The 25,705-nt window shown below is 40.2% G+C and overlaps 1 protein-coding gene across 4 annotated transcripts in view; it reads right to left on the reverse strand.

The window, feature by feature from the left end:
• The window catches only part of thrap3b (thyroid hormone receptor associated protein 3b), a 28,851-nt gene extending 16,638 nt beyond the window's left edge, over positions 1 to 12,213 (reverse strand). For 3 of the 4 annotated variants that reach the window (XR_005473275.1, XR_005473276.1, XM_038972189.1), the window contains exons 1-2: positions 11,824 to 12,126; positions 1,490 to 1,635 (exon numbers count right to left, since the gene is read on the reverse strand). Coding sequence is in view for 2 of the 4 variants with exons in the window: in XM_038972189.1 (XP_038828117.1) it covers positions 1,490 to 1,605 (116 nt within the window). In the remaining 2 variants the exon portion in view is untranslated. The other variant, XM_038972190.1, reaches the window with a different exon arrangement.
• Between the last annotated feature and the right edge of the window lie 13,492 nt (positions 12,214 to 25,705).

Here is a 25,705-nt window from a genome sequence, read left to right on the forward strand (position 1 = left end):
CAAGTACGGAAAATGTTGGCTAGACATCCAGAAAAAAAATGCATCTGGTGGACATCGGGCATTAGGCTACATTTGCTTTTAGGTCGCAATTTAAGGTTAGGAATAAGGTTAGTAGTGTGGTTAAGGTTAAAATCACATTTTATGAAGAGAAATTGCAGAAATAAGCTGGCTTTATGACTTTGTGGCTGTGGTAACTAGTGACGAACGCTACTTTCCGACATAAAAAGGAAGTGATGGGATTTCACTTATAGTATAGCCTGCCTTATGCTAAATCAGAAGGGGGGAAAACGATGGCTGACTTGGTGGAAAAGAAAGCAGGTCTTCGCTTTCAGGCCGAATGATAAAGGTGAGGGATCAGCAGCAGACCTGACCGAAGTCAATTGCAGAATATGCAAAAAAAATTATCAGTTCAAAGGACCTCCGTCAACATTAACAAGTGAATCATCCTGTTGAGTGCGCTACTCAGGGGCAGAAAAGGTGAACATGCTTGTGCTCCTTGCCAGAAACCTTTAGGCCTACCTAAGACTTGGCAACAAAAACAACTAGACCTAATGGTTCCACATTGCACTTTAATTTTTAAATGGAGCCTATATTCAAAATACATATCTTATAGGCAAAAATACTCCATCAAATCTTGAAAGACTTATTTGCAGCATTTTTTTTGTATGCCTATATTTTTTGTATGACTATTTTGTATGCCTATATTTAGGATTTGTACAGTTTGTTAGGCAAAAGGCATAGCCTGGATAATAGGCCTATTCGTTTTAAGCCTAAAACAATGTTCATGCAAGTGTTAATAGCTTTCTGACTGTCAACTTTTATCTAAAAAGTTATTCAAAATAAAGTTGTTTTTCCAGACAACTATGACACCAACTCATCATCGATTAATTGATTCATTGAAAGATTGATTAATTGAAAGTTCTGCTACGGGAGCTTATATGCCCAGTTTACGGACATTAATAAACACTTCGCAAATATTAGTTTAACTTTTATTGATAGTACCCTATGTGTAGGTCTATAGCCTATTGTTAGTTTGGTTTGCAAGGAGAGAGTCTCTCTCTGAGTAGGCTAGGCCAACAAGTTACATTCAAATCAAATGGGGAGAAAAAGGGGAAATTAAGATTTTTAAACAATAAGCCAGACAGTGTCTGCTGTAAAAGGCCCATGATCATCATCCAACATTGGAGAGGAGAGGGGAGGGAAAAACAACAAAAAACACGTTAGGCCCCATCTGACATTTTGCGCTGCTTTGGTGCCCTCCATTCTTTCTACATTGTTCTCTTGCATTAGCAACTACCACACATGTATTGAACATTTTAGGTTATGGCAAATAGGGAATAGGCCATTTGGCATGTCGCCCTGCTGTGTGCTTGCTGCCCTGCCAGACTCAAATATGCTAAAACATAGTTTGTGACATCACAACGTCATCATCATCGACGATGGCTGAAAAAATTGTTGATAGAAGATGCAATCGTAAAATAAACCTCACCTGTAGCGGTGCTTCCTGGATCTGGAGCGGCTTCTCGAGCGAGACCGCGTGTAAGACCGGGATCTGGACTTTGATCTGGAGCGGGACCGTGCAGGGGAATCTGGAGCCTTGGACATCTCCGCAGTCACAACTGTCTAGAGGTTTACCTGTCCAACAACAGGGTGATGTTAGTATGCACTGGGTAATACACTTGTGCTTTAGACAGTTCTCAACTTTCCTGCCTGTTGAACAAAATTGATACGCCTAAAACCAGGAAGTTGCCATCCTTGAAATAAGCACAGATCTACAATAAAACTAGTTTATTTGCAAAAATATACAGTACTAGTCAAAGTTTGGACACACCTACTCATTCAAGTGTTTTTCTTCATTTTACCATTTTCTACATTGTAGAATAATAGTGAACACATCAAATCTATGAGATAACACATACAGAATCATGTAGTAACCAAAAAAAGTGTTAAACAAATCAAATTAAATTTTCTATTTGAGATTCTTCAAAGTAGCTACCCTTCGCCTTGATGACAGCTTTGCACACTCTTGGCATTCTCTCAACCAGCTTCATGTCACCTGGAATGCATTTCAATTAACAGGTGTGTCTTGTTAAAAGTACATTTGGAATTTCTTTCCTTCTTAATGCATTTGAGCCAATCAGTTGTGTTGTGACAAGGTAGGGGTGGTATACAGAAAATAGCCCTATTTGGTAAAAGACCAAGTCCATATTATGGCAAGAACAGCTCAAATAAGCAAAGTGAAACAACAGTCCAACATTACTTTAGGACATGAAAGTCAGTCAATGCGGAAAATTTCAAGAACTTTGGACATTTCTTCAAGTGCAGTCGCAAAAACCATCCAGCGCCATGATGAAACTGGCTCTCATGAGCACCGCCACAGGAAAGGAAGACCCAGAGTTACCTCTGCTGCAGAGGGTAAGTTCATTAGAGTTACCAGCTTCAGATATTGCATCCCAAATAAATGCGTCACTGAGTTCTAGTAACAGACATCTCAACATCCACTGTTCAGAGGAGACTGAATCAGGCCTTCATGGTCAAATTGCTGCAAATAAACCACTACTAAAAGGACACCAATAAAGAAGATGATACTTGCTTGGGCCAAGAAACACGATTAATGGACATTAGACCGGTGGAAATCTGTCCTTTGGTCTGATGAGTCCAAATTTGAGATTTTTGGCTCCAACCGCTGTGTCTTTGTGAGACGCAGAGTATGTTAACGAATGATCTCTGCATGTGTGGTTCCCACCGTGAAGCATGGAGTAGGAGGTGTGATGGTGCTTTGCTGGTGACACTGTCAGTGATTTATTTCGAATTCAAGGCACACTTAACCAGCATGGCTACCACAGTATTCTGCAGTGATACGCCATCCCATCTGGTTTGCGCTTAGTGGGACAATCGTTTGTTTTTTAACAGGACAATGACCTGAAACACACCTCCAGGCTATGTAAGGGCTATTTGACCAAGAAGGAGAGTGATTAAAGTGCTGCATCAGACTACCTGGCCTCCACAATCACCCGACCTCAACCCAATTGAGATGGTTTGGGATGAGTTGGACCGCAGAGTGAAGGAAAAGCAGCCAACAAGTGCTCAGCATATGTGGGAACCCCTTCAAGACTGTTGGAAAAGCATTCCTCATGAAGCGGGTTGAGAGAATGCCAAGAGTGTGCAAAGCTGTCATCAAGGTAAAGGGTGGCTACTTTGCATAATCTCAAATATAAAACACTTTTTTGGTTACTACATGATTCAATGTGTTATTTCATAGTTTTGATGTCTGCACTATTATTCTACAATGTAGAAAATAAAAAAACTTGAATGAGTAGGTGTCCAAAATGTTGACAAATACTGTATATAAATCACATCACTACACAACTTAAAAACAATGTCCAAGAAAATCAACTCTACAAATTCAAAATCATGGCCCCCAGAGAATCTTGGAGCCTATCAGCAACCAGGGGCCTGTCTGACTATGTCCCAAATGCCACCCTATACCTACAGACCCTGGTCAAAAGTAGTGCACTATATAAGGCAGGGGTTGTCAACAGACGAATCTAGTTGATTTAGGGAATAGGTGCCATTTGAGACAGCCTATTTCTAGAGCTGTTGTGACCTCAGGTCTGAAACAATGGCTTGACACCTTGTCCCCCGTCTACAAGACCCACTGCCTAGCGGCCCTCACCTGCTTAACCCCTGCCTGTCACCGGCAGTACCGCCAAAAGCCCCCCACGACCTTCACGGTGAGTGTGGAAAAAGGCTAAACCTGGCACTGGCTAAAAATAGAAACTACACTGTCCGAATATATAACAAGACGGTGGAGAGAATGACGAGGAATGCTTTTAGCGCCGGCTTTATCCTGCAGCCATATCCATAGTGCATGATAGTGCAGGTGGGGGCTGGGAATAGAGCAGCACTATTTCGGACACAAGATACACAGCCTCTGGCAACTCCATGGGGATAATGGCTGGCTCTGCTTCAGATACACACAAGCTTAATATTCAGCCCAAAGGACAGGTGCCTCAAACAGAAAGGAGGGATGGGGACGTAGTCCAAGATCAGACATAACACGAAGGATTTGAACATAGCTTTAAAAAGCCTGACAGAAATCTAGTGCTCCGGCCTAAACAACATCCTTCTGAATATCAGGCAGCACGAACGTGTTTTATATTGTTTTCCTTGTTATCTTTTCTCGTAACTTCACGTCTACCTTCCAGCCACACAATCATCTCAGGGGTGTCAAACTCATTCCATGGAGGGCATAATATCTGCTGGTTTTTGTTTCTCTTTCAAATAAGACCTACAAAACCAGGTGAGGGGAATTGCTTACTAATCAGCTACCTTAATTCATCAAACAAGTACAAGGGAGGAGTGAAAAGCCAGACACTCGGCCCTCTGTGGAATGATTTTGACATGTGATCTAGGACAAGTCAAAAGCAACTGGCTTCCTCACACGTGTATCAATATAAAATTGGACACAATGTACCATCATTTAACAGTGCATTCTTCTCTGGAATAGCACAGGAGGAAGACAAGTAAACAAAATGATGCAACTGGGTACTTATTGTAGGGTTAGGATGTCAAATTTGGTATTCAAATGTATTTTGGAAACACTTTTTCCCAATAATACACAAGTATTACAATTATTTTTTATTCTTCTGTAGTACTGTTAGCGATGGAGAAAAATTGACAGTAGAGGACACTATGGCCCAAATGGGCCAGGAGAGTGGCAGAAGTCAGGGGTCAAGTGCTCTGCATTTTCCTATTTCATTGCTAACAAAACATTATTTCAAATATTTAGAGGAGTTAACTTTAAGGTAGTCCACATACATAACACTAACTAGCAATGCATAAAGACGCTGTTAAACAATTAGGCCTAACCTTTGCATTTGCTCATAGCGAATAAGGATGCACTGCACACACCATCAAAAGGTAGGCGGCGTAAATCATTTATCAATAAAAAACGATTGCAAGCATTTCACGGCACCTGCAATAACATCTGCAAATCTGTGTATGCGACTAATGAACTTAGATTTTGATTTCTTGTCCAAGCAGTATTTCAACCACAAACAAATGTTTTTCTTCAATCAACTGCCTAAATATGTTTAACTTGTTCTCACAGGTTGTATCTATACATTGCAATCAACACAATGATGAGCATTTGCAATTTTGCACTTGTAGGCCTATTTCTTGCCTATTGTTCTCACCAAACCAGTTAGAGCCTAATGTTGGGACATAGGCTATAATGAGTAGCCTAATACAGAAAAGACAGAGGTAGACCTATGATAAACAAGGCTGTCTACTGTTTAATAATTAGCAACGGAAGGTTTGTATGCGAATCCTCACTGTCTGATGCTCCTTTCCTCATTCCCATGGCTGTGCAGTGCATCCTGCACGTTACAAGCACTGTATTGTATTTACTCCGCAATGCCTTCCTTCACTTTCCCTGGCCCGCATTATCAACCTTATTCATCAAAACTGGCTTTCTCTGTCTGCATCCCAAATAGCACCCTATTCCCTACATAGTGCACTACTTTTGACCAGATCCCTAAAAGTAGTGCGCTATGTAGTGAATAAGGTGCCATTTGGGACATACCCTTACCCCCTCTCGAACTTAAGTCAAGAAATCAGAACAGAGAATAAATATTTCACAATGTGTTGTTCTTCCACTTCTTGAACAGTATGCTGGTAAGGGGTTGTAGTGTGCAAACGAGACAAGGGCGGTGGGGTCACGGGAAGTGTTGACACATCATGTACAACACAGGAAATCTGACAGAATGTTCCTTTACAACCTAGGTCTCTAGATCCTCAGCTTTCACAGATTCTGAAGAACATGGCTTTTTGACTTCGCTATGTTACTCATTCAGACCTAAAAGTTTACACTTCAACTAAGCAGTAGTCTCTCACAGAGAGTAGTGCAAGTCACATACCCTGAACTTTAGCTGGGTATTTCACAGTAAGAGGCTTCTAATTCTGGTCAACATACAGGCAGACAAAAAGAGCCTGTGGTTACTAAATGTGGGACCTATCCTAGTGCACACGCAGGCCTAGCATATACACTACCGTTTAAAAGTTTGGGGTCAATAATACCCTGACTACATCGCGTGCGCGAGCGTTGCAAAATAAATTTAGAAATCTATATTATTCAATTATTGCGCGCTCGCCAACGAGAAGTCAGTTCTATTTGTGACGCAGATCGCACTGCAAGTCCTGCCTCTCCCATCTCCTCATTGGTTTATAGAAGCAGGTACTAGAGGTCGACCGATTATGATTTTTCAACACCGATACCGATTATTGGAGGACCAAAAAAAGCAGACACCGATTAAATCGGACAATTTTATTTATTTATTTGTAATAATGACAATTACAACAATACTGAATGAACACTTTTATTTTAACTTCATATAATACATCAATTTAGCCTAAAATAAATAATGAAACATGTTTAATTTGGTTTAAATCATGCAAAAACAAAGTGTTGGAGAAGAAAGTAAAAGTGCAATATGTGCCATGTAAAAAGCTAACGTTTAAGTTCCTTGCTCAGAACATGAGAACATGAAAGCTGGTGGTTCCTTTTAACATGAGTCTTCAATATACCCAGGTAAGAACTTTTAGGTTGTAGTTATTATAGGACTATTCATCTCTATACTATTTGTATTTCATATACCTTTGACTATTGGATGTTCTTATAGGCACTTTAGTATTACCAGTGTAACAGTATAGCTTCCGTCCCTCTCCTCGCCCCTACCTGGGTTCGAACCAGGAACACATCGAAAACAGCCACCCTCGAAGCATCGTTATGCATTGCTCCACAAACGCAGCGGCCCTTGCAAAGCAAGGGGAACAACTACTTCAATGTCTCAGAGCGAGTGCCGTCACCGATTGAAACGCTATTAGCGCACACCCCGCTAACTAGCTAGCCATTTCACATCGGTTACACCAGCCTAATCTCGGGAGTTGATAGGCTTGAAGTCATAAACAGCTCAATGCTTGAAGCACAACGAAGAGCTGCTGGCAAACGCACGAAAGTGCTGTTTGAATGAATGCTTACGAGCCTGCAGCTGCCTACCACCACTCAGTCAGACTGCTCTATCAAATATCAAATCATAGACTTAATTATAACATAATAACACACAGAAATACGAGCCTTAGGTCATTAATATGGTCAAATCCGGAAACTATCATTCCGAAAACAAAATGTTTATTCTTTTAGTGAAGTACGGAACCATTCCATATTTTATCTAACGGGTGGCATCCCTAAGTATAAATATTGCTGTTATATTGTACAACCTTCAATGTTATGTCATAATTATGTACAATTCTGGCAAATTAATTACGGTCTTTGTTAGGAATAAATGGTTTTCACACAGTTCGCAACGAGCCAGGCGGCCCAAACTGCTGCATATACCCTGACTGCTTGCACGGAACGCAAGAGAAGTGACACAATTTCCCTAGTTAAAAGTTAGTCATGTTAGCAGGCAATATTAACTAAATATGCAGGTTAAAAATATATACTTATACAAACAGGTGTATTGATTTTAAAGAAAGGCATTGATGTTTATGGTTAGGTACACATTGGTGCAATGACAGTGCTTTTTTCGCGAATGCGCTTGTTAAATCATCACCCGTTTGGAGAAGTAGGCTGTGATTAGATGAGAAAATAACAGGCACCGCATCGATTATATGCAACGCAGGACACGCTAGATAAACTAGTAATATCATCATCCATGTGTAGTTAACTAGTGATTATGTAAAGGTTGATTGTTTTTTCATAAGATCAGTTTAATGCTCGCTAGCAACTTACCTTGGCTTCTTGCTGCACTCGCATATAGTTAGAGCGTTGGACTAGTAACCGGAAGGTTGCAAGATCGAATCCCCGAGCTGACAAGTTAAAAATCTGTCGTTCTGCCCATGAACAAGGCAGTTAACCCACCGTTCCTAGGCCGTCATTGAAAATAAGAATGTGTTCTTAACTGACTTGCCTAGTTAAATGAAAAGGTTAAAAAATATATATAAACAATCGGTGGCCACAATCGGTGTCCAAAAATGCCGATTACCGATTGTTATGAAAACTTGAAATCGGCCCTAATTAATCGGCCATTCCGATTAATCGGTTGACCTCTAACAGGTACCCACGTGCCATCTCCTCATTGGTTATACCCACGTGGGTACCCACTGAAAGACGAACGAGGTCAGTGGAGGTAATGCACCATAATTTATGAAAGTTGCCAATCGCAATATAAAGTCCAGGGAATAGAAAGCCTGGAAGGAGGATAGATGACTAGAAACGATTCGGTTGATCGTTTTATGTATGGATTAATTGTCGGAGTAGAGGACCTTGTGCATTTCAGGTAAAATAACAACTCAATGTTTATATCCCAGGACAAATTAGCTAGCAAGCTAGCTAAATATGACACATTAGCTACCAAGTGCAAGCTAGCTAGCTAAATTGCCATAAATGTTTAATGCTTTTCGACCTGTGCCCAAATTAATGTAATTGGTTCAGAGTTTGTTCTGATATTTTAACCTGCGTGTCGTGATCGCGTTTGGTGTGGGGGGACAAAATACATTTATGCACGATGGCGCATGCGTGCAGCCGGTTTGGGTTCTGTGTTAGAAACGTTCTTGTTTTTGAAAGAAAAGCACATTTTTTGTCCATTAAAATAACTTCAAATTGATCAGAAATACAGTGTAGACATTGTTAATGTTGTAAATGACTATTGTAGCTGGAAGATTGGAAAAAAGTGTTATGGACAGACGAATCTAAGTTTGAGGTGTTCGGATCACAGAGAACATTTGTGAGACGCAGAAAAAATGAAAAGATGCTGGAGGAGTGTTTGACGCAATCTGTCAAGTATATTGGAGGCAATGGGGTGGTCTGGAGCTGCTTTGATGGTGGTAAAGTGGAAGATTTGTACAGGGTTAAAGGGATCTTGAAGAAGGAAGGCTATTACTCCATTTTGCAACGCCATGCCATACCTTGTGGACGCCGCTTAATTGGAGCCAATTTCCTCCTACAACAGGACAATGACCCAAAGCACAGCTCCAAACTATACAATAACTATTTAGGGAAGAAGCAGTCAGCTGGCATTCTGTCTATAATGGAGTGGCCAGCAGTCATCGGATCTCAACCCTATTGAGTTGTTGTGGGAGCAACTTGTCCGTATGGTACGTAAGAAGTGCCCATCAAGCCAATCCAATTTGTGGGAGGTGCTTCAGGAAGCATGGGGTGAAATCTCTTCAGATTACCTCAACAAATTGACAACTAGAATGCCAAAGGTCTGCAAGGCTGTAATTGCTGCAAATGGAGGATTCTTTGACAAAAGCAAAATTTGAAGGACACAATTATTATTTAAATAAAAAATCATTATTTATAACCTTGTCAACATCTTGACTATATTTCCTATTAATTTTGCAACTCATTTAATGTATTTTACATTTCTATGTGACCCAAAACTTTTGAACAGTAGTGTATATACACAGATTTTTCTTTAAAAAGGTGCAATATGCATAAATCACTGACATTTCCTGGTTGCTAAAATTCTAATAGTTCAACTAATTTCAGTGTATGTGACAAAACAAGCAAGTATAGTGTAGAGAATCATCGTACCATCTAAACCGCTGATAAATATATTTTCAATAACCACATATTGTATTTTTCAGCTGTTTGAAGCTGGTGTACAAAACCGAAAGTAAAAACGAAACTTAACTGGAAGCATTGAAATGGAGCACAGAACAGATCTACCCCTTCTTAGACTTGCTTTCAATGAGAATTACATATCTATAATCCCATTTCTATCTAAATTTGGTCAGGTCGACAAAAAAAGTTACATATTGAAGCTTTAAATTATGACATAGCCTATACAGCCTAAGCCCTATGGTTGAACATATTCGGTAAATAATGATATTATGAGTTGTAAGCCTCGGTTTCTTGTTACTGAGTATTGAATCCCGAGTCGGGTCCTCACTAGTCACCACAAAGTCATAATTATGACTAATCCCAACCTAACTCGTCACTGGAAATAACACTATCATATTTCATAACACTTTTAAAACAATGAAATGCACTCCAGATCGCCACAGCAGCCAATAGATGGTATGGGCATAATTGTCTAGAACACATCCATCCGTTTATATCGTCATGAAAAATGAAATATTTCACTTAGATGTGCTTTATCTAAACAGTGTCCAAAATTATTCAACTCTGTTTCTCCTTCAAGTACCATGTCGCAATGCGCCCTGTCTGTGAAACAGAGATATTAAATAAAGGAATGGAGAAACGCCCCACCCAACTGACTGTCGACCCATCACATTCACGTCGTCATGCTAAATCACGTAGAGTAAGAGTCGAGAAAGTTGCCTATTTTCCTCAAAAGTACGTAATGTCATGATTCCAAAGCTATATGATATTACAGCGAACAAGTTAATTATCTCACACCTTGGAAATGGTTTGCAACGTTGTACTTCTTGTTTCTCGAAATTCATGCTAATGTTTGGTTTTTGAGCTAGGGCTCAATTGACTCCCATTCCCTACTTGAAGGAGAGCTCTCATTGACAGGGAATGCAATGCACCGCGCGGCTCATGGACGATTTACGGGCAATGTTCACAATGGGCGTCAATACGATTCGAATGGAGTACCCCATCTCCTCAAAAGTATCTCTGTGGGAAAGCAACGTTGCTCTGGGTATAGACGCCGTTTATAGCTCAGTGGCAGAAACGAACTGGAAGTTGAACTCGGTGAGTAAGACTTCTAAATTGATAGTGCTGTTTGTTTAGGCGATTTTACAGCTAGCTAGTTACTTCACATGCTTATATTGACTGCTACTATTGTGTGTAGCTATGTTTTCTAGCTACCTAGCCCAGCGAGAGAGACTTGCATTGTGGGTTTTGTAGTAGATTTGAGCTGCAACAGATTTCCTTAACGACAAAATGAAACATTTGTTCAAATATTTTTTTTACATTAGTGTTATTTACCACTCATGAATTTCTGTTTTGGGATGGATGATCCCTTAAAGCAAAATTGTTTTCATCAATTTTTATGATATAGCAATTTTCACTGGCTAGTGACAACCGCGGAGTCGTCTAATCTAGAGCAATCTCATTTAAATTTTGACATTGATTGGGAGCATTCTAGTCCCTGAAATGTTGCCCGATTGACATGTGATCGGTCTGCTTTTGGTCCATCAAGAAGACGCACATAAGCTTATATTTCAAGGATGTATTGCTACTCACATGATTAATGCTGGTGGAGTATCATTTAAAATTCTGGCTACAATACTGTAGGCTATTGTTGATTTCACATGAGGCTACATTATACAACCCCAAAAAACAGATGACAGCAACCGTTTGATGCCCGACGTTAGTTAGGTCATTAACAGTTGGTGAATACATCTGTTTTTGCACTCATTTAGCTGTTTAATTATCCTAATGTGTTTGGCAAACAGCTGCTCTAGCTACTAGTGGAGTAATGGACATGACAACAGTCAGTGTACACATTGTGGCTAGTTAGTTAGCTAAAGTCAAGGCTAATAATGAACCAGATTAACTATATAAAATCAGGTAGCTAGCTAGAATTGCGTTTTCTAACTACCTAGCGAGTCAATTTTTACAGTAAACTGGGTTAAACTTTAATTGGTTAACAAGCTAACTACACGATTTTAGTATTCAAGTGACTAGTTACCTGGCTGGAGAGCAGAGGGTGGGTAGCCGACTAAACTGGAGTTGAATCGGCTAGGGGGTGGGTAGCTAACGTTAGCTAGCTAACTACCTTCACTGGCAGACGTCAACAGGTAAAATAACTGGTTTATAAAACAACATGCCCTTTCACTTACCTCAGACTGGTTTCACACGGCTAAGTTAGCGAGCTTGTTTGTTAATACAAATACAATGTTAAGTTAGCTAAATTGTGTTGCTAGCCAAACCAGACCAATACGCTCCTGCTGCTTTCCGATAAAGCAACTGAATAACGTTACCCCTGACAAGGAGGACGCAGTTGCACGGTCGGTATTTAACTTAACTACCCGAAGTCATAAATGTAATTTTCTGCTAAATACATACATATTTCTGAGATATCGTAACTAATGTATATCCACAAGTACCGTACGCTAGCTACCAAATCTATTGAGCCATTTGGTCCCCTCACCAGTGAGTCGTAAGGTACAGTACGCAGCAGCAGTAGGCAAGTGAGGCAGAGATCGGTATATAACGACGAGATGCTCATATCTCCGCCCCAACAATGGAGTCGTTGTCCCAAAGGCAGGAAAGCAGGTGATTAGGTCAAAAATAAGCCCATAGGAACAAATTCTGCTTATTTTAGACATTTTGGCGAGAGTGAAACATCTTGCTATGCCTCTTCCTCTTTGACTGAGGTCAAATTTCCTTCCTAGATTTCCCTGTCAAATCTTTAATTAAGGCTTGCCCCCCCATCTCATTTGATTATTATTTGGATTATTCAAATCATGCTGCCAATCAGTCATCCAGTAGCTACTGTAGGCGACTACTGTAAAATATTACCTGAACCTGCAGTGTATTGTGCTTTCCTGATGAGACGCATTTTCTTGGGCTCGAAATAGACTACAGGATGCACTGTTTCCTCTACCAGTATTGACCTCAATGAACATGCGCTCAACCCCCTTTTGCTTCATCATACTCTAAAATGTTTCATACATTTTACAAGCAGTTGGCTACCTGTCCAAACTATCTGTCCCTAATGAAAAGGAAAGTGTGACTTAATTGACCATACTTTTTACTTAGCATAAAAATGTATATACTGTTTTAATCATGCAAATCACTTAATGTATTTACTCTATCAATCCAATTACAAGCTCTACAAAGGGGGTCATCGTAGCAAAGGATGTGAGCATTCAGCCTGGTCTCATAGACTAGGTGTAAAATAGTACACATTAATATGGGTCGGGACACTCAAATTGATATGTTGTTTGGTATGGTTACATAAGACAGAAGGTTACTTAAAGGGATACCTTGGGATTTTGGCAATGAGGCCCTTGATCTACTTTCCCAGAGTGAGATGAACTTGTGGATACAATTTTCTCTGGGTGCAGTTTGAAGGAAGTTGCTAACTAGCATTAGTGCAATGACTGGAAGTCTTGCACATTAGTTAGCATTGGCTCTCAACTATCTCCTACGGGATGGATAGACATTTAAATAATGGTTACCTAGAGGAAAATGGGTGAGGGTTTAATATTTTTTTAAATTTAGTCCAGGGGAGGGTCATGTAATTTGTAATTTATGAAATGTCAATATTTCTCAGTGTTTTAAATTACTTGCTTTTTAGGCTATATATCAATGTGTGCCCGATGCCGCCCCTCATCTCTGATTCTCCACCGGGCGCACAATATCAAGTGTGCTTATAGACTATTTAGTGTGGTCTCAATCAAATGATCCATAGACTAAAGGCTAAGAAGTGCATGCCCGGAGAACAGTGGCGGTTGGTGCCGTTTTAAAATGAAGGAGGACACATTTTTTATATATATATATGAGCATGGCGTTATTTCTATTACAGTAATCCATTCACCCAGCTCAATGTAACATCGATAGGTTTAAGATAGTATTTGATATTAACATTTTCCCTATACCCATCATGAGGTTGCTACAACCTAGCCTATGAATGAAAGTTTACAATATAGCTGCACAGATCGAGAGAATTTGAGTAACCAAGGTGACAGACATTGGCACATTTAATCTTGGGTGTAATCATTAGTTCAACAGTTGCAAACAAGAGTTTCTATTGGAAAAATTGAGTTATGTTTATCCCCGCTTTGTTCTGTTTGTTTATGTTTAAGAAACGTTTTTCAACAGAATCGGCTGAATGAATACATCCCTGATCTCACGCAAACACAGTTCACTTTCATAGCAGCCACATTCAAACAGCATGATCACTACTTGTTGTATAATTCCTTCTCGCATCTACGCGCCCTCCTCCTCTCACCTTTTCCCTTTGCTTGTGGACTTCAGTGCACAATGACCAAGCGAAAAAACCTTTCCAACCCAAACCTACATATCCTAACTGCTAACCACTACCCACAGCCTACATCATTGTCAGCATATTAGCAACGTCATAGTCAACATGGCTACTAGAACTAACACGTTAGTAAACCCGCTACAATCATGTAGTACAGTGTACACTCAGCAAGCAGTTTAGCAGTTACAACAGCAGGTCCCGGTGGCAATACATGAATAAAACCAAAAGCTTACCTTAACTTGGAAGAGTTCCAGTGTTGGATAGGCATAGCCAACCAGCTAACATAGCATCCCTCTCTGTTTGAGCCGGGTGTTTGATCAGGGTAAACTAGCTAGCTGCATTCACTAGCTAAGTAAGTGAAAGTGAAAGAAATACAACAAAATATAGCTATTGCTCTCTCCCTCTTGCTTCTCCTTCATTTTTTAAGAAATCATTTTTTTGAAAACTGTTCAACTATTGTCTTTCTCTCTCTTTGAGTCAACTACCCACCACAGGTTATGCACTGCAATGCTAGCTAGCTGTAGCTTATGCTTTCAGTACTAGATTAATTTTATTTTCCTTTGATTGGGTGTACAACATGTCAGTTCATGCTGCAAAAGATCTGATAGGTTGGAGGACGTCCCAAAGTTGTCATAATTAATGTGTAAGTCTATGGAAGTGGGTGAGAACCATGAGCCTCCTAGGTTTTGTTTTGAAGTCAATGTACCCTGAGGAGGAAGGAAAGAAGATGGCCTCTGGCTACACAATGGTGCTACCCTACAGAGTTCTGTTGAGGCTACTGTAGACCTTCCTTGCAAAACAGTGTGTTTTAATCTTTAAGAGTCTATTGAAGCACCCGTACGTCAATCTAAGTAAAATAATTTTAATTATGTCGGCCTTCTGCATCTGCAGTGGAAGGTGGCCGAGCTACAGCGGTTTTGTCAGACCATGAGACATCCCAATCAGTCTTCTCCCGAAAACGTCTGTAGCGTCCGAACGGTTTCGCCTACAAACTATTATGGAAAGGGGAGACTCTCACGAACACAATGGTGTTCTCCGTTTTGCTTTTACGACCCCCACAATTCTCAAGTCTGAAGGTAACCCATACAAACGAAAGGAGGTAGTTTTTTGCCAACAAAAATATTTCCTGAGCTTTCTTATATCTCCTAGATATAGGACAGACACTTCAAAACCTTACTCCTTATGATTTATTTTTTGACTGTCTTTTTTTTGCCATTTATGAATGTGTAATTCAATGCGTTTCTATTGGCTATAGTAGTAAAGGCCAAATTCAATATTTTACCAAATCATTTTTCAATAATTGTTTTAAATACATAAAGGAGTCCTAAAATTCTAAATCAAATAGCTAAATGATCCATGATATTTAGTATAGTTTTATCTGAAATGGATAACTTTTTAAAAGTTTTTTTTATTTTTCTGAAATTCACTGAGGAAGATTGTCCTCCCCTTTGTCCTCTGAGGAGTCTCCACTGTCGGAGAAGAACAGAAACAAAGTTGTTTTTCTAAGATAGCTGCTGGGATGGTGTAAATAAAACTAGGCTGCACTACACACTGCAATGGCTATTTCAACCCTGAGCCACGGCCTGCTCTGCTCTTGCTGATCAAAATAGTTTTTGTGTGCTGCCTAACCAATGGCTGTGCTGTGTAGACCTACAGTGGCAGTTCAGGAGGAGAGTCAAAGGCTTTATACGTAAATATTTTTTTATTAGGCCTAGTCCAAAAAAGTCACTATCTTGCGTGTAGACTAGCCTATAGCTTAGTTCTGTTCAGATTGAGAAGGAGAGCGTGAAGATAAGGAAGACTGGAGTTCAACTTTGATAGTTTCTTGTCCATGATGTATTTATCAGAATTATTGATCTCACAATAAAGCCAGATTCAAGTAACTTATATTGTGGAGCTGAAAGCAGCACCCTCGGCACAATCAATCAGAAATAGACAGCTCGTGCTGCTGAAAGTAGGCAAATTCAAGTAGGCATAATTCATTTAAACCTTCATTTTAATTAGACTTTACTATCAAGAGACCCTGTGTTGGAGCCTGTTTCTTCCTATTTAAGAAATAACAGGTAGGCCTACCTGTTTGACAGACATGTTGGTCAATTCCTCCACCCACCATGCACTCGTTAAATGGCTTACATCCATGTCAGTGGGGGGGCTGTTAAGTTAAAAACAAGGCTCAAATTGAGGGGGTTTGAGAGGGTATGCCATAGTTCTACCTTTTTTATTAAAGAGCTTAAGACTTTGAAAAAATAAAACGGCTCAGATTATACAGCATAAAGTGATCTATAACAGCGCTTTGGTCCGCGATGCTTTATGCTAGAAACAATCTGTAAATATCCGGAAAAGACCTGACTCCAATGCATATGGGCATATCATTGTTTTGTTCCTTTGACATTGAGACTGAGCTACAACCTTCTATAGCCGAGGAGACAAAAAATGGACTTTACTTGGGAAGTAATCTAATTCTGTCACTGCCAATTGATTAAGCTATTCACTTTCTGTACAATAGATGTTGAAACGCCGACAGCTTTTTGGGAAACACTTGTGACCTTCACTCATTGGCTTAAGCCACGGAAGAAGACTAGCCATCAGTTAAAACTTACATTTTTCTGTGTTGGTAGGTCTACTCTGTCTGAAGTAAAAAGATAGGCCTAACTTTGAAAGTACCATGCTCAGATTCCTAATGACTTCTCAGATTGAATTATTTGCAAACAGGGTCAGTTTTGGTATTTTATTAGGATCCCATTAGCTGTTGCAAAAGCAGCAGCTACTCTTCCTGGGGTCCACAAACAACATGAAACATGACATAATACAGAACATTAATAGACAAGAGCATCTCAAGGACAGAACTACATCAATATGAAAAAGGCACACAGCCTACATATCATTTGAGCAACACAAACTATCTAGGTCAAATAAGGGAAAGATGTTGTTCCGTGAGGTGTTGCTTTATCTGTTTTTTTTAAACCAGGTTTCCTGTTCATTTGAGCAATGTGAGATGGAACGGCTCTATATAATACTGTACGCTTTCGTGAATTTGTTCTGGATTTGGGGACTGTGAAAAGACCCCTGGTGGCATGTCTGGTGGGGAAGTGTATGTGTGTGTCAGAGCTGTGTAAATTGAATATGCAAACAATGTGGGGTTTTTAACACATGAATGTTTCTTATAAAAAGAAGTGACGCATTTTGTCCCTCAACTCTTAGCCAAGAGAGACTGGCATGCGTAGTATTTATATTAGCCCTCTGATTACAATGAAGAGCAAGACATGCCGCTCTGTTCTGGGCCAACTGCAGCTTAACTAGGTCTTTCCTTGCGGGAATCGACCACACGACTGGACAATAATCAAGATGCACTGATTTGCCATTGGAGAAATATGATAAGATGAACACATCCCTCTGTCCATTCTTGCCCTGTAATTTGTGTGGTTTAAAAAAATATTCTGCTAATATGTAAAATAATGTAGAATTGCATGAAATGTTTATAAAGGCCATTTTTCTCTCTGACCTGGAAATACAATGATAGATTCATGCAGTGCTTTTACTATAAAGGAGCTCTTTCCACCTACTCTTGTCCACAGTGGCCTAATAAACCCACAACCAACTATAAACATAAATATATAAAACAATTATTAGAAATCATTTTTGACCTTACTGTTGTTAGCCCATACAAACACAATGAATAACAGATTCACTACATGGAACAGATGCCGACATAACATCTAAAATAAGTTTGTTCTGAATTGTCTGTACCAGTCAAAAGTTCGGAAACTATGAAATAACATACAGTGGGGAGAACAAGTATTTGATACACTGCTGATTTTGCAGGTTTTGAAGTTTGCCAATGACCATCTGGATGATCCAGAGGAGGAATGGGAGAAGGTCATGTGGTCTGATGAGACAAAAATAGAGCTTTTTGGTCTAAACTCCACTCGCCGTGTTTGGAGGAAGAAGGATGAGTACAATCCCAAGAACACCATCCCAACCGTGAAGCATGGAGGTGGAAACATCATTCTTTGGGGATGCTTTTCTGCAAAGGGGACAGGACGACTGCACCGTATTGAGGGGAGGATGGATGGGGCCATGTATCGCGAGATCTTGGCCAACAACCTCCTTCCCTCAGTAAGAGCATTGAAGATGGGTCGTGACTGGGTCTTCCAGCATGACAACGACCCAAAACACACAGCCAGGGCAACTAAGGAGTGGCTCCGTAAGAAGCATCTCAAGGTCCTGGAGTGGCCTAGCCAGTCTCCAGACCTGAACCCAATAGAAAATCTTTGGAGGGAGCTGAAAGTCCGTATTGCCCAGTGACAGCCCCGAAACCTGAAGGATCTGGAGAAGGTCTGTATGGAGGAGTGGGCCAAAATCGCTGCTGCAGTGTGTGCAAACCTGGTCAAGAACTACAGGAAACGTATGATCTCTGTAATTGCAAACAAAGGTTTCTGTACCAAATATTAAGTTCTGCTTTTCTGATGTATCAAATACTTATGTCATACTGTATATGGAATCATGTAGTAACCAAAAAAGTGCTAAACAAATCAAAATATATTTTATATTCTTCAAAGTAGCAACCCTTTGCCTTGATGACAGCTTTGCACACTCTTGGCATTCTCTCAAACAGCTTAATCTGAAACACTTTTCCAACAGTCTTGAAGGAGTTCCCACATGCTGAGCACTTGTGGGCTGCTTTTCCTTCACTCTGCGGTCCAACTCATCCCAAACCATCTCATTTGGGATGAGGTTGGGTGATTGTGGAGGCCAGGTCATTTGATGCAGCACTTGATCATTCTCCTTGGTCAAATAGCCCTTACACAGCCTGGAGGTGTGTTGGGTCATTGTCCTGTTGAAAAACAAATGATAGTCCCACTAAGAGCAAACCAGATGGGATGGTGTATCGCTGCAGAATGCTCTGGTAGCCATGCTGGTTAAGTGTGCCTAGAATTCTAAATCACAGTGTCACCAGCAAAGCACCCCCACATCATCACACCTCCTCCTCCATGCTTCACGGTGGGAAACACACATGTGAAGATCATCTGTTCACGTACTCTGTGTCTCATAGACACGGTGGTTGGAACCAAAAATCTAAAATTTTGGACTCATCAGACCAAAAGACTGGTGGAAATCTGTCCAATGTCCATTGCTTGTGTTTCTTGGCCCAAGCAAGTCTCTTCTTATTATTGGTGTCCTTTAGTAGTGGATTATTTGCAGCAATTTGACCATGAAGGCCTGATTCACACAGTCCCCTCTGAACAGTTGATGTTGAGATGTGTGTGTCAATTGAAATCTGAAGCATTTATTTGGGGCTGGTAACTCAAATGAACTCATCCTCTGCAGCAGAGGTAACTCTGGGTCTTTCTTTCCTGTGGCGGTGCTCATGAGAGCCAGTTTCATCATAGCGCTGGATGGTTTTTGCGACTGCACTTGAAGAAATGTTCAAAGTTCTTGAAATTTTCCGCATTGACTGACCTTCATGTCTTAAAGTAATGATGGACTGTAGTTTCTCTTTGCTTATTTGAGCTGTTCTTGCCATAATATGGACTTGGTCTTTTACCAAATAGGGCTAGCGTCTGTATACCACCCCTACCTTGTCACAACACAACTGATTGGCTCAAATAAATTAAGAAGGAAAGAAATTCCACAAATCAACTTTTAAAGAGGCACACCTGTTAAAATGCATTCCAGGTGACTACCTCATGAAGCTGGATGAGATAATACAAAGAGTGTGCGAAGCTGTCATTAAGGCAAAGGGTGGCTACTATATACAATATATTTTGATTTGTTTAACACTTTGTGGTTATTACATGATTCTGTATGTGTTATTTCATAGTTTTGATAGTCTTCACTATTCTACAATATAGAAAATTGTAAAAATAAAGAAAAACCCTTGAATGTGTAGGTGTCCACACTTTTGACTGGTACTGTATCTGAGATCCATTATTTTTGGTACTAAACAGTTTCCATATTTTTTAAAATGTTTTATTTAACCAGGTAGGCAAGTTGAGAACAAGTTCTCATTTACAACTGTGACCTGGCCAAGATAAAGCAAAGCGACAAAAACAAACGTACAGTCAATTACACAATAGAAAAATCTATGTACAGTGTGTGCAAATGTAGAAGAGTTGGGAGGTAAGGCAATGAATAGGCCATAGAGGAGAAATAATTACAATTTAGCAATTAACACTGGAGTGATAGATGTGCAAATGATGATGTGCAAGTAGAGATACTGGGGTGCAAGAGGGTAAGTAATAATATGGGGATGAGGTAGTTGGGTGTGCTATTTACAGATTGGCTGTGTACAGTGATCGGTAAGCTGCTCTAACAGCTGATGCTTAAAGTTAGAGAGGGAGATATAAGAGATACTTCCATTCATTAAAAAAATAAACTGGTACTGGGGGGCCTTCAGAAGAGTCTTGTGAGGCCTGTGGGCGTCCTAGAGCAAAACAACCGACATGTACCTGTTCAAGAGTCTCAGAAGTTGGCAGATCGGCTGTACCGACATCATACGAGTCCCAAGACGTTTGTGGGGGTTGTAGAGCCAACCGGAGACTGACATATTAGTGAGAGTCTCACCTTTTCATAGAGGGGTCATAATAGTTTGTAGGCCAACACGTTCGGACGCTAAAGACGTAAGACCGATTTTTGGGTGTCTCATGGTCTGACAAACACCGCTCTAGCTCTGTCACCTTTCATGGCAAGATGCGGAAGTGCGACATCGGCGGATACGGTGGTGAAATGTTTTGTTGAATTGGCACTAGTTGACAGCTCAACCGAATGTAAATTTAAAAAAAATAGACATTGAACTGACGTCTGTGCCCAGTAGGCGCCCCTCGACGAGGCCAACCGGAAGCTTAATCTGATTTGTGTCTAGTTCATAACTGTAAATAACTTGCACAAAGCAACACTCTAGTGTTGGCGTCATAGTGCCCCTCAACCCAATTTGTGTGTGAGGAGGAGATGAAGGCCATCTGTTGGGTGCCTATGTTGATGTTGTGATGTAAGGTTGTAATTGAATAGTAAAATCATTAAAAAAATAAAATTGAGGCAGAGCACCCAGTGCCATTTTTAATTGGGGAGGACGGGCTCGTGGTAATGGCTGGAGTGGAATGCTATCAAATGCATCAGACACATGGTTTCCATGTGTTTACTGCCATTCCATTCGCTCTGTTCCGGCCATTATTATGAGCTGTCCTCCCCTCAGCAGCCTCCTGTGGTGTCAGCTATGATATGATACCTTGAGTTTGAAAAAATCTCTTGGTTATTGAGCTACAGTAAGTGAAGTGGATCAACACTCGGATGACGATAACATAATTACATCATTGGTCCATGATCTGTACTAAACATACTGGAAATGCATCATTTAGTTATGTACTTCTCTTCATGGTGATGTATCCTGAAATATGTACACAAAGGTATAAACATTTCATATCCTCCATTTCATGTTTGGGTCTTATTCTACACACTGGCTATTGTTCTAACAAGCTCTTCCCCCAAACAAGACCAAATGTGTTAGTCTAGACCTGACCAAATCTGTTCCAGTCATATGTTTGGACATCACAGTATGGTAAAGAAAAGTATAGTTCAGTACAGTAGACTACTGTCCAGTAAAGTAGAGCATATTACATTATACTGTACTCTACTCGTGTGCTCTACGGTACTGTACTACACTATACTCTACTGTGCTGTACTCTACTGCAACTAGTTTGACTACTATGATTTCCCATTGTGACCAATTCAATTGCAGCTATTCTGTTACAGATTTTTCGGGTCACTCTGTTTAGCGATTTGATAACAGAGTGACGTGTTTTAAATACTTAGTAATTCATAAACAAAATTGTTAGCAGTAAAAACACTAACTAATTAGTAGGTCTACCTTTACTTCTGTGAACTTTCAGAATTTTCCCTCATGAGGGAGAGAAATGTGAAAATATCTTAAAGATATGGGGTTTTTGGTAACAGAATGACAAGACCCTAGACAATATTTCTTAAACTTACACAAGGCAAATCATTTCTGCAAAACTAAATATAAATGTTGATATTAGTTGGCAGGGGCCTTAACTTCAATGTAATTGTGCTTTAATATATTTCAAATACATTTTAAGACTTTTTGTAGTAGATGTTTTTAAGACCTCTTTTAAGTCTTTGCTTATTCTTAATTGTTACGATGTAAAACATTTTTGTAAACGTATCTATGCCTTAATTTCCCCAAAATATAGACTCTACGCTTTCATTTGACACAATTTGATATGCACCTATAAACTTCCAATTTTGGTGCTCATGGGTCCTTTTTACATAGAAATGACCATAGAATACTGTATCCCATGAATGGGTTTACATGGCTGTGTGTGTGGGATTAGTCATCTGTAGAGGATTGTATTAGCCAGTAGTAAATGTGTAACAGATTTTGGTAACACTTTATTTGGATAGTCCATAGTAGATGTTCAATAACCGTCAACAACATTTCAACTAACTATACTCTGCCCTACCCTAAACTTAACCCTTAGCCTAACCTTAACCCTAATCCTTATTCTAAACCTCCCCATAGCAAGTATTTGCTCATCAACAGATAGTTTGTTGATAGTATGACCATCTGTACATCCTCTATATGGGACTATCCAAATAAAGTGTGACCCATATTTTTATAATCATTTTCCATTCACAGAGAGAGCGCATTGTGGGAATCTGGAGTCATTTCACAGTTGGACATGTTATTCCCCCCTGAAGTGTTTAAAACAAAAATCTTTGTATTCAATGGAATACACTGCCAATCTTTATCCAAACCCAAGCCAAGGCATAGCCAGCCAATTCAGTAAAACCCCAGATGTGTTATGGAAGAAAACAGCACTTTTCCATTCAGAAGAAGGCAGATAAAGGCATTATTTTTGCACTCGGGAGGAAATCCCCATTAAAATCCAAATGAATAAGAATCATATTAATCCAGCAAGAATTACTGCATGAACTTTAATAATGCGATTGTATTTTTGTGCTCTTGTAAAAAAGAGCTGATTTGTGTAGTAATGCGCCTCTGTAGTCCCCTTTTTGTTCTGTGCCATGTGTAGACCCCAGCAGCAGTTATGTATTTCCATTACCTTCCATTTAACAGGGCAGAAAGGTGGTAGCATGCAGCTTGTTGGCAGATGATGCCTTTGTTTTGATGGTCTCATAAACCAGCATCTTTGCTCCCTGCTGAGAAGTCACGTCGTGTTGACTATATCACTGCTACCATGTAGTTGGGGTTTGAACAGTGCCTGGCTGCAGGCTCCTGAAAGAGAACCTGATGAGATCAGGTGTGTTTGATCCAAAGCATAAATGAACACACGTCATTTCTCTGGAAACTAAATAGTGAGATATGTCATGCCCTGAGAGACTTGAGCAGGAAAAATGCGCTCGACTTCAACTCCGTGCAGCGACAGTGACTCCCTTTCTATTCACTGTGTTCTTATCATGCTACGTTGACATGTGTCCCATACTTGATAGTCTTTAAATAGGCTAACTGTACACCACATACATACAGGGTATCATCATAATGGTTGTGGAAAGGAGACAAACCCAGCTGTTCTCTAAAACCATCTCAAGGACAGAGGAACTGCCTATCCAGATAGTTTTAGAAACTATCTCTCTCCTACTGCATATATAATATAGTCTACTTTACTGTATAACATATCATAACTAACCACTACCAGCTCCAAGATGCATCCTTTATCATTTTTACAAGCACGTCTCACATCTGTGGTAGTAAATTCACCCCCTTTTGACCTTAGAGGCTGCAGAGACAGTGACAAACACTTTTTTTCTCACTCTCCCTTCCTTCCAGGTGCTTTTGGAATGCAGGTGTCCCTAGACCTGGTGGTGCCAAGATTAAATTTAGCCCATGCCCAATGTCCTGTCGACACATTGTGTAATGCCACATGCCTCCTAGACCTGTCAATCACTATTATAGACTGTTTATGGTCTCACTTGGGCTTTACGTTCCATGAGGGAAGGGACTAAACAGGCAAAAGGTTGCCTCAAAGGTTTTGACCCTGTAAAGGAAACGCTAACCTATAAGATGAAGATATGGCAAGGATTGTTGTAAACCTTAGGACATGTCTGCCGTAACATCCCTTTGACAACTAATTTACTAGTTTCTGAAGTTTCATATGTCTAACGTCTTGATGTTCTGTGCGTTTTTATGACTCTAGACCTACAACCAGTCAACTAAAGCCTTGGCCTATGTGAAAAACTCTTGGCGCTCTGCTTTAAATGCACAATCCTTCAGGAAATATGCTCTTTTATGTTCATGAAATTGTTGTACACCACATAACGCAAGCATAAACTAAATGGGTAAAGTTTTTATGCCAGTACTTGAGTCATCTAGTCATAGGCTTTCCAGGTTACGGGATTAGTATACTTGATGTCTTCATCCCACAAAAAGGCTAAACCAATAGCACATGTCAACACTAGGCCCATAGGACAATGAAGTAAGTCAACTCAAAAAGAAGGAAAACAACCAATGTTGCATAATTTGGTGAGATAGGTAGTCTGTCCACGACAGGACTCTAAACCAACAGAACAAACACAAGGTCATGCTGCAATTCATTCGAGTTTTTATCAAATGTGTTTTTTGGTTTTATCTGTGTGATTCCCAGTTTACTGCATTCCCATTGTAGGAATGCCAGTTTATATCTGGAGTGTGTTGTAGTGAGTTACTGGCTGGCCACCATAAACTCAACCAAACACTGAAGTGGAAGACAACGTCTTTTGTCAGTACCTGTTTCTATGTAAAGCCTTGATCATTGCCCTTCACTTTCACAGGAGACTGGAGGTACATATTCTGTGGGAATAAGATGGTTGCTGCTACAGCGGTGACGCAAACGATTTTCTGCTGTGACCTATTTCCTGCTTCTGGCTGAGAGCTGTCCACAGTAGCATGTGTACCAAATGGCACTCTATTCCCTATATAATGCACTACTTTTTACCAGGGCCCATAGGACAATGTAGGGAATAGGGTGCCATTTGGGACTCAGCCAATGTGGCTCTAGTTGTGCAGAAACACACTGTCAAGTTTGAGGGTAATTCTGCTGAGTATGCTATGGGATAAAGGTATGTCCCCTTTACTTGGGCCTCATTACACAGAGTGGTGTGTAAGGCCTCTACAAGGTCTCTCCATCTCTTTCTGTCCCCCTTAGCTTTAACTGGGGTTAACTGTGCACCATGTCAACAGCTTAATAAAAATGCCTCAACAGCTTCAAACGCTTCCTATTATTTTGTTGGTAGACATAATTGCCTCTCCTCTGTGTTGGTCACTTAACTCTGTTTACAAGAGGTTTATTTTTTACATAGGGTCATGATTGATTATATAGATATACAGTCGGGTATTATATTCAAAACAATTATATTGTTCTAAGTATTAAAACATAATTATTGGCACCCCTGTTTTTAATACTCCGGCACCCTCTCCTTGCATTTTCCTTTCGACGCCAAACCCACCACTGGTGTGCGTGATCAAAGGGCTCGATTTTTGTGTCATCTGATCATAGCACCGGTTCCAATCCAAGTGCCAATGCTGTTTTAGCAAACTCCAGGCATTTACATTTGTTGGATGACATGAAAATATAGTTCTTTGGCCACGCACACCCAGTGGTGGGTTTGGCCTTGAAAGAAATATGCATATGCAGAAAAGTACATCATACCTACGGTAAAATGTGGTGGTGCATCTTTGATGTTATGGGGCTTTTTTTGCTTCCACTGGTCATGGGGCC

Source organism: Salvelinus namaycush, chromosome 32 (genome assembly GCF_016432855.1).
Source record: "Salvelinus namaycush isolate Seneca chromosome 32, SaNama_1.0, whole genome shotgun sequence".
Lineage (NCBI taxonomy): Eukaryota > Metazoa > Chordata > Actinopteri > Salmoniformes > Salmonidae > Salvelinus > Salvelinus namaycush.